This window comes from Cyprinodon variegatus, unplaced genomic scaffold (assembly GCF_000732505.1).
Source record: "Cyprinodon variegatus isolate N-32 unplaced genomic scaffold, C_variegatus-1.0 Scaffold188, whole genome shotgun sequence".
Lineage (NCBI taxonomy): Eukaryota > Metazoa > Chordata > Actinopteri > Cyprinodontiformes > Cyprinodontidae > Cyprinodon > Cyprinodon variegatus.
In genome coordinates, this window is record NW_015150641.1 from 1,221,515 (window position 1) to 1,232,108 (window position 10,594).

A 10,594-nucleotide genomic window follows, 5' to 3' on the forward strand; every position below is an offset into this window, starting at 1 on the left:
TTTTTTAGCGTGCGCAGTGAAATAGCTCACGTTTTAATACACGCAAACCTTTGATAGATCCGGCCCTAACTGTGTGTGTTGAACCATAGTACATTTTTTATGGTGACCTGGATGAATATCTGCTTGCACATGTCCAAATGAGATGATGGTATGGATTGTACTTCCACTATGGATTGGGTATTGAAAGTCGGCCGCATAATGAGGAGTCTTCCAATCCAAACAGGCCTCAGCGCCGAGCTATGACATAATCGGCCAACGAATCAAGCTTTCGGCTGATGCAGCCCCTGAATCTGACCTCAGCAAAAGCTTTGATTGTTTTCGTGGTTGGACCCATTTAACATGGAAGCATTTGACATCACATCCACAGAACGGTGTGTGAAACTCTGACCCAATGTGCAATAGGCTACAGACCTTTAGATGGGTCACTCCTTCTGGGGTGTCAATGTTCCTTAGCAGACAATGTTTTGGTTGCAAAGAGTCAAATAAAAATGCTATTTTAAAGCTATTTTTTTCAGTAAAAATAAAAAATAATGTCTCTTTAAACGTAAATCTGCCTAGCAACAATTTTTTTTAATATTAGTCATATAGCTACAACTTGAGCTCTAGTGATTGTGGAAAACAATTATATTGAGCCAATAAGCTTTGGGAAACTTTGATGAAGTTAATCAGTATTTTTTAGATTTAAACAAATGCATGTTATCTGGTATAAAAAAAAAGAAACAGTGTGATTGTATAAATTTTAATTTGAAACAACTCCATAGAACCTTAAAAGTATTACATTTTCAGAGAAATTTAGTCATGCAAGCTAATATTTTGTCACACCACTTCACAATTTGTTAAAAATAACCTTTATATGATACCCAAAGACACACTTGTAATGTAATACAGACATAAAAGGGGATTACAATATAAAAACATTAACATTCAAAACCTCTTCTTATGAATATAAGTAAAATGAATTAACTAAATACCTTTAAACCAATACACTAAAAGAAAAAATATACCTAACCAAACCTGCAAATTAAAAAATTAGTCAATGTAAAACCCTCAGTTAAAATAACATTTTTTCCTGATTTCTTTCTTAGTTTTATTTCTTCATGTAAAGTAATTATCGGTTGTATTTTGTCAACGCATTCTTATTTATTTTTTTATGAGCCAGACACACATGCGTGTGCAGCATCAATTATTTTTTTTTTTGTAGGAATTATTTTTAAATTTTTCGAAAGCATCTTGGTCATCCTTCAGATCTTTATCCGTCCTCTTGGTGTAGATTCTATGAAGCTTCTCTTCAAATCTCTCTGGAAGAAGACGAGATACCTGAAAGGGAGGTAAGTAGAACTAGTTTTTACCGAACCAACAAATTGAATATACTTGTGATAACTTTTTGACTCAGAACAAAACATGGTTAGTAACAGAAATGGGCAAAATAGTCAAAAATGCAATTTCTTGACCTGAAATCTCACCTCAGCTCTGGTTATAGCCCTTGCTTGTTGTGGGTTTCTTTTGTTGTAGAACCTCACGTCTCCTATGGGGTCATTAGCCCTTTTCCCATAGTTAAATGTAACATCCTAAATACCAAATAAAGGTTTAAATATAAGAACTCAAAGGAAATTCTTATGTTTTCAGATGTTAACTGAATTTTCCTGTTTACAATGAAACTCACATGCACAATATAGTAATTCGGGTCAAGTCGACGGAATGCGTTCCAATTTGCCTTAACAGAAATTGTGTACAATCTGTGTGATATGTTACAACTTCCAAATGGTACTTATATATGAGGTCAAACATTAATTCATAGAGTGCAGTTAATTGACATGATGCTACATTTGCACTCAAACAAGCATACCTCGATAACTTGCTGGGAGCGTCTTGAGGGAAATTCCCCCAGACAATAGTAGAGGTCTCTCCTCACTATCCTTTTCAATATATCCCTTGCCTCTCGAAGTGTTTGGGAGGTGGAGTTCAGTATCTGATCAAATATGGTATCTACAAGTCAAAGAGAAACACAAAATGGTGTCAATGGTTTTGTGAGAAATTCAGGAATGTATTTTAAAGAGTAGTTTTTAGTCTGGCACATGCAGTTGAAATGAGGGACACACACATCTTTTCTTGTCTAAGCCGCAAAATATTCTTTGCTCAGCTCAGTACTATTTTTCAGAGTCAGAGTAATCTGAAAAAATACCTGGTTATCTTTTGTATTTGTTTTTTTTATCTGTACACATGGACATCCATGCTGCTCTACAATTTGATCAAATTAATTGGCCATTGATATTTAAGTTTGACTGTCACATTAGCAGAAAGTTACATTTTTTGTCCTTTTCATCTACGGTTACACTTTGCATATTTAAATCAGGTCAGGCTTTGTTATCTGTTTCCCTTTTACTATGCTCTCCTCTTTATTCAAATGGGAGCTACAATAATCATGTGAACAATTATTATAACTAACCTAATATCTATCAGTATATTCATTCTGTTAATTGGATTTTATACAATTAAAAAACAATCTATGTTTAAGTTGGTTATTATAATGAACATTCAATCAAACTATTGTTACAGTGTTGTAAATGTCAACTTACCTGTCAGCTTAGTGTAGGCCCCCATGTCTTCTATAGCTGTGGACAGGGTCTTACCTCCAAAGCTGAGGTGCTTATCTGCTTTGAGGAAAGCATCGTTTATCCTGATGGAGCAAAACAACTTTTAATTGTGTAACAGTGTTTTGAAATGTAGGGTAATAAAACACAAACTCCAACCCAGAAGACCAAGCAATGTCAGGGGTTTCTTACATCCGCTCTATGGCACAATTCACTTTGTGCTGGTAGGCTCTTTTGTGTAGAGAGAACCTTGTGTAGAACATGTCATACAGATTGAACACGTCCTGTTAACGATAATCACAATGTATTGTAAATCTGAGTTTGAATATTGATAGGAAGGAAAAATCTCAACTAAACCACACCTTGCCACTCTCCAGCCACCTCACACGCCCTAGCAGATTTAATCAAACGCTCATGGTCAAAGCTATTCTTCATACCCAGGTAATGGCAGTCTCTGTCATATGGAAAAAGGAAACAAATGTTTGGAAATATGTGTTTATATTTAAGACAAGACACATTTAGAGTGTGGAATCATATAAAAAAATCCCCACCTGACAAAATAATCCCACTTATCTACATCAATCTTGTTCCTTTTGTTGGACACAATTTCGTAGAGGATGTAGCGCTTTTCTGAAGGATTTGAGGGTGGCCTCTATAGAAGAACAACAGAATTGTAAACAATTATTGCCAGGTGTTTCGTCAAACTCACTTACAGACATATACAGAAGAAGATGAATATATTCAGATTAGGGCTGCAACTAAAGATTATTTTGCAAATTAATTTATCTGACGATTATTTTTTAGATTAATAATCGGAAAGTTAGAGGTTCCATAAAGAAGATTTTTTCTGAATTAAACCAGGTTAAAAAAAGGGCTGTATGCAGGGCCCAAAAAATACTGAGGTCAATAGTCAGAACTTCTAGGCTGGTTCGGCAGCGTGCTCCCTAGAGAGGTTTTTAATTCCATTAATTAAAGGGGAACGCCATTTTTTTTTTACATTGGACCCTTGATTTTACGTTATTACATCATGTTCTACTCACCCATATAAGTTTTGTGTCATTTGGAGCTATTCTGAAGACATAACCGTCAGGTTATATCCAAGTAACGTCTTCCTATGGGCAATGACTTAGGGAAAAACTAAACTGTTCATAATTTATCATTTATGGTACACCAGCATTCAGAACATGTAGGCAAATCACTGTCTCCCAGACATCCACGGTTATATTTTTATATTTATATTTTTTTAAACTAAGCAAACTGTGTATGACGTCATCCGCGCGCCGGACTGGAGTTGTGACAGGCAGCCCGGGCCACAGTTGGCTATGCTCTACCCCTTATATTCATTCGGTGAGCTAATCTGAATTGTTCAATTCCATTTCGAGAGCGAGATCATCTGTGGTATTAGCACTAGACATCTTCTAGGCATTTGAGTAAAACTAGCAGCAGTTCAGCAGACAGGATGAATGAAGGGTAGCCGGCGTGCGCGGATGACGTCATACACACGACAGTGATTCGCCTATATGTTATAAATGCTGGCGTACCATAACGAATAAATTATGAACAGTTTAGTTTGTGTCTTCAAGTCGTTTGCCCATAGTAAGACGTTACTTGGATATAACCTAATGGCCATTTTCAGAATCTTAAGGAGGAAAAACATGATTCTGATTAATTGTTTCGGCCCTGGTTCTAATGCTGCACTGGTTTTATATGGACCAGTCCATCACTTCTAAACAAACTCCCTGTCAAATTTCCTTAATTTTCTATAATATTGATTATACATTTTTCTACCATTGCTTCCATAACATTCAAGGATTGTGGTGATGTTTAGTACTGTATCAATGTTGATTATATATGCTTGTAGAACAACAATAACAAAGTCATTCTAAAATGTTTATCAAAGCAAACAAGAAAGAAAAGAACTACTTTTTTTACCTACATATTCTCTTTTTTACTTTATTATCTACCTGTTTATTTAAGCAAACATTTATTGACAATAGTTTTTGCATTTTTCCCTTTAAAGGGATAGTTTGGTATTTTTGACATGAATCTGTATGGCATCCCCATCACCAGTGGCATGCAATCACACTGACTTACCCCTGACAGCGTCCTGTGAGCAGAGTTATCGTCCAGTTTTGGTCAAGCCGAAAGTAGTCCGGCAGGTTTTTAGGAACAGCGAAATAAAACTTTTCTCTTCCCAAAACATTATGTGTTCAAAAGAGTGATATTTTTGCATCCCAAAAACATTGTAGTGGAAAAAGTCACACGTCGTTATCAATTGGTCCTATTTTCTCTCTGTTCGTATCAGTGCGCGCCGTCATTCAGACAGCGAGCTCAACAACAGCCATGTCTCCCTCCGCCCAGCTAGGCGGAGGGAGACATGATGCAAAAATATCACTCTTTTGAACACATAATGTTTTGGGAAGAGAAAAGTTTTATTTCGCTGTTCCTAAAAACCTGCCGGACTACTTTCGGCTTGACCAAAACTGGACGATAACTCTGCTCACAGGACGCTGCCAGGGGTAAGTCAGTGTGATTGCATGCCACTGGTGATGGGGATGCCATACAGATTCATGTCAAAAATACCGAACTATCCCTTTAATAGTATAGAGGTAGCTGAGAGGGTTTGAGACAGGCGCATTTGTCCCCAGGAGCAAAAAATATACTATGGTGAGAAAAAAAAAAACAAGTTTGATTTTGAAATTTCGACCTGACGTGCTTTTATTCTGAAAGCGCAATGCAGCTGGCCCCGCCCCCTTCCTCACCTGCTTTGATTGGGGCAGACACTGTAGGATGAACTATCAGCTGAATTCTACATTCAGAGACCTTCGAATGAGGTAAACAACTATTTAAAACATCTTGTTGTTAGTTTACATTTAAATTTAGAACATATATTTCAAGCTCATCTTAATCCTAGGATGGACACCTTTCCACTATTAAGCTGCGTCATACACGCGCCGCTTTGTTTTTAAAAGTCATGTCAACCAAGCAACACATTTATTTCATCTGATTTTTAGTGAAATACCGCCACTATGGGACCTTTAAACAAAACCAGCACTCTGTCTTCTTGAAAAGAGCAATGCCAGTGTTTGTATTGTTTAAAAATCATATTCAGCTATTTTAGACGGAAATAGATATTTTAAAGATGGAAAGACTGAAGAAGCTGGAGGGAGATCTGAAATGATTAGTGATAAAAATATAACTTCTTGAGCTTTTAAAATTGAAACCCACACCCTGTTACACTATATTATCTTAATGATGGTACCTTATATAACATATTTCTATCATTATCTTACACAATGCTTCAGTTATCCCGCATTATAAATCCAACTTTTGAAACAGTTCAGGTATAGGTTCTTCATTTTCTAGTACCTGCTCTCTTTCAGCTCCTGCTCCTCCTGCTGCTGGGTCAGCAGCTGGGGTCGGTCCAGCCTTTATTGAAGAAAATCAACACAAAATAACACTCAAGGATTGTGGTAATGTTTAGTACTGTATCAATGTTGAATATAACATAAGCAAAAACAGGAGTTTATATCAGAGCAAGGAAAAGTAAGAACCAACACTATTTTTATGAACCAGAGGAATTTTTTTTTGAGATTTTAATCCCACTAGTGGCTCGTTTTTATGGACAGTAGGCCGACAGGAAAGCGGGTATGAAAGAGGGGGAGAGACATGCGGGAAAGGACCACAGGCCAGAATCAAACCCAGGTAACCCTCATCGAGGACTAAGGCCTTCATACATGGGTCGTGTGCGCTAACCACTGTGCCACCAAAGCAAACCCAACCAGATTAACTTTAAATTATAGATTCCAGAAGCTGTCAGGATGGGTACCTGTGGATCTATGAGATTCTTGATGAAATCCAGATCTTCTTGTAGAATATTTCTAAGCTCTTCTCTTTCTTCAGAATCTCCTCTATCCTTGCCCATCATTTCCCTCCGCACATAATTCATATATTTTAGTAAGCCATCATTGTTTTCCATCAGATGGTCAAACATCTGTTTAGATAGGTCCTCATGCTGCAAGACACACAGTTATTTATTGTGAGAACAGGCCAGCACATTTTGAAAATAACCTATAAAGTAACAATTTACCTGAATAAAGCAGAAATAGCTTACTTTGTATTAGACACAAAAGGACACTGTTTATCTTTAAATGTGGGCAGACATCAGGTGTGATCATTCTTTACTTGGGAGCTTTGATCAGTTTTTATTCTAACTTTAACCAAAAGATAAGAACATCTGCTATGCAAAGAACGTCCACTTAGTACTTGAAAGATTTATTTAAAAACATTTGTAATTAACTTTTAGTAATTATGAAGCTATAAGCAGAATAAAAATTGATTTCAATTTACTCACCGTGATTCTTTTTAGGGAGTCTCAAATCTGAGTTCGCTTTTAATGTAATGAGAGGATGTGTACATTACATGATATTTAATCAAATAAGCTAAATTCCACATATGTTACTCACTCTTAATTCAACAGTAAATTGTCCTGCAATTGTGTCTCAGAAACTTTTGAACTTTGGAAATAGGAATGTGTTGTCATCTTATATGTGTAAAATGTGCTTGTAGAACAACAATAACAAAGGCATTCTAAAATGTTTATCAACGCAAACAAGAAAAAGAGGCATGTTAGGACAAAAAACAAAAACAGGTTGTATTAGGCTTAAAACTGTGAAGTAATAGAGTTTATATTTCCTACACATTCTCTTTTTATTTTACTATCTGCCTGTTTATTTAAACAAACATTTATTGACAACTTTTTTGCATTTCTCCCTGAGACAGGTGCATTTGTCCCCAAGAGCAAGAGTATAGGAGAGAAAAAACAACCAAACTTGATTTCGACATTTCTACCTGACATGCTTTTATTCTGAAAGCGCAATGCAACTCTGTGTCACTGGCCCCGCCCCCTTCCTCACCTGCTACTACGTTTTTTTATATCTAATGTAAGAGAAAATACATTTTACTTTCTGAAATGAAAATGTAATTTTGTCACGATTTTCTGATTTGTTTTGATGTACTTTTGTACAAGCATATCTGATTTTTCTTGAACTGTTAAAGTTACAGCAGGGTCTAAATTGAAAATATTATATTAATCCAATAGTTTAAAGCAGTGGAATAAGGAAACTCATATTTCAAAATTATACCTTGTCACCAAAATAATAACTTCCATATTTAAGTAATAAACAAAGGAATTCACTGGCAACTGAATGCAGTTCAGACAAAAAATTTGTTAATTTGCCGTGCTTAAATCAGTCTGATAAAATGGAGTGAGGTTGCAGTTTGGTATAAGATATGATAATCTTTTACCGTAATCGTAATGTCTTGTCTTGCTTTGGGTATAAACATCAGATCAAACATGTGGGAAAACGGTCCATGTCCTGAAAAGAAAAGCAATCAGAGTTCAGGGGTTTGAACTATGATTTAAATATCTTAAACAGTTCTTCATTTTGAAAACAAACATTCTAAACTTCTTTTTGATCCTAACAGAAATGGGTTTAAAGGTCAGTTTTAATCCTAAAAAAAACAAGTTGAAACACATTTCTTTTCACAGACACTGATACAATTTTGAATATGTAAAAAAGAAGTTAACACATATATATATTGATATTTTTTTAAAGCTTGTAACACTTATGGTTGTTATCACAAGTGTTTATGTTCTTTTTATGTTAGTAGATGTTCGGTCTAAAACAGAAATTGAACAGGTGATAGACTGCATGCGTCAAATCCTATGTTACAATGTTACAATAATAACATAAATGAAATATAATTTTCCCACAATGAAAAAATGTACCTTCTACATTAAACTATTTTTTTGTTAATTTACCATTCTTGGGTATTAGTTTTCCTCAGGAAACAAATATGCTTCATTAACTTATTTGAGATGATTGACTAATGCTTAGCTAAGGCAGTGAAATACAATAGTTTTTTTCAAAATTCAAACTGCTGCTGTTTTTTTGAATATTAAATGTGAGTCTGACTCAGGAAGTCCCTCACCAAGGTCATGGCAAAGTGCAGCAATTTGCACACAAAGGACGTCCCAGTCAGTAATCCCAAGATCCTGCTGCTTCTCTCTGATAGACTTTAAAATTTCTCCAGCCAGGTAAGCCACCCTGTAACAGAAAAAAAAAAAATAAAATAGATTAACCCTAACAAGATAAATGAAGGAAACTCACATAAGCCTTTTAAGAAAACTATTGTTAATCAACCACAGCAACTAAACACTTCATTTACCCAATGCTGTGTTCAAAGCGGCTGTGGGTTGCTCCAGGGTAAACATAAGATACAGCTCCAAGCTGCTTGATGTTTCGAAGTCGTTGAAACTGAGGCGTGTCAATGATCTTGACAAGGAGTGGATGCAGCTCTATAGTCCCATGGATGGGATCTTTAAAAATCTGACATGAACATAAGGAAACATCTTTGACATCATTATCATACAGAAAGGATGAAAATAATAAATATTTGCATAAAAAGGAAGCAGAAAAGAAACTCAAATGCTTATTTTATTGAAAAATCTCATCTTGTTTTATATCTGTTTTAAGTTCTCTAATGAAAACGTATGATCCTCAGAGAAAACAGAATAGGATAGAGATAGCTCACATAAAATTACTTACAGTAACAACTAAAAAGGAAAACACGAGTTAAAAAATATATTAAGTAATATGACTTAATCTGAAAAGTGAACATTAATTAACAATAAAACAGCCTTTGCCATGAATACAAAGCCCAAATAAAGTGATCTTTAGTGGACCTAATCCTTGTCTGAGTCTCTGTGTGTTTAAAACAAATTTTTTCTGCCACTTTGAAGTCTTAAGGAACTGAATGTTACATTTCTGTTTCTAAATGCTCCTTTTATTTTATCTCTATAGCTGTAAAGTGAGAACAGCTCTACCTTCCTTTGCTCTGCCATTGTTTCCAAAAGCCTTCAGAGGTTTTTCAGGATTTGCAGATGGTCAAAAAAATTCTTGAAATGAAGGATCAGATTTCTGATGTGAAGATGCTGTAAATGAGGGAAATAAAAAAGTGAGGATTGTTAATGTGAGAAACAGATATGAAAAACACTTGTCAATTTATGTTATTTAAATATCCAAAGACAATATATGAATAAAATAGCAATAATTGCTGATCCTTTTTTTTTCTCTACCTTAATGTAACAGCTTAAAAGCAAACTCAACGATCTGCTCAGATCTTCCAGGTGAAGATGATTGACCAGCTTCCATCAGTGTGGTAATTTATACTGGAAACCTAACCACCTCCAGGGGACGGATTAAAGATGATGTACGACATGTATGCACCTCCTCCAGGTTCATTGTAGTTTAAAATGAATAACCATCTCATTGCCTTTGTTCACTGTAACCATTAGAGGGAGTGGTGATTAGGGCATAGAGCTTGGAATTCCTGAGGTTCTGCATTCGAGCCCCAATCCTACAGACTGCCACTCTGGGTCTGGCTCTGAGCAAGAAGTCTCAGTCTGGGGTTGAGTCCCTTAACCCCACACTGCTACGATGGCGCCCCACAATGGCAGCACGCTGTTCGCTTTATCAATTATTATTTTACCATTGTAATGGTAGCTGTTTTTAAAGTGAATGAATTAGTTATTTTTTATATATATATATATATATATATATATATATATATATATATATATATATATATATATATATATATATATATATATATATATATAATTAATAGAAATACATTTTTAGAATTATTTACAAAAACCTAATTATGGTATCTCGTTGTTCTCATTTCTAACTCGTTTAACAACATAACACTTTTTTCAGTTTTCAAAAAATGTAGGTGAGTGGCAGCATTGTCCTTGATCATGTGCAACAGAAGAAACACATACCAAGTATGAAAATATGGGATCACACCCTTGACAGTTGCAGGCATCTAAAACTAGTTTCATCTCAATGACTCGCTGACAACAGATTAAACCAGTGTCCGCTGGATACTTATATGCCAGCTGCAGGTTTAGTGACCAATTGTTCTGTCATCGGTGG

At 35.4% G+C, this 10,594-nt stretch overlaps 1 protein-coding gene across 1 annotated transcript; it reads right to left on the reverse strand.

Annotated features, from left to right (window-relative positions):
- Nucleotides 1-1,618: 1,618 nt before the first annotated feature.
- LOC107087593 (deoxynucleoside triphosphate triphosphohydrolase SAMHD1-like) lies at nucleotides 1,619-9,835 on the reverse strand. The gene is given in 11 exon segments (XM_015379251.1): nucleotides 1,619-1,986; nucleotides 2,577-2,677; nucleotides 2,784-2,906; nucleotides 2,962-3,045; nucleotides 3,143-3,243; nucleotides 5,180-5,204; nucleotides 5,961-6,020; nucleotides 8,570-8,701; nucleotides 8,823-8,983; nucleotides 9,481-9,588; nucleotides 9,733-9,835. Coding segments are annotated over 10 exon segments (999 nt in total). The 5' UTR covers nucleotides 9,499-9,588; nucleotides 9,733-9,835; the 3' UTR covers nucleotides 1,619-1,792.
- Nucleotides 9,836-10,594: the final 759 nt, after the last annotated feature.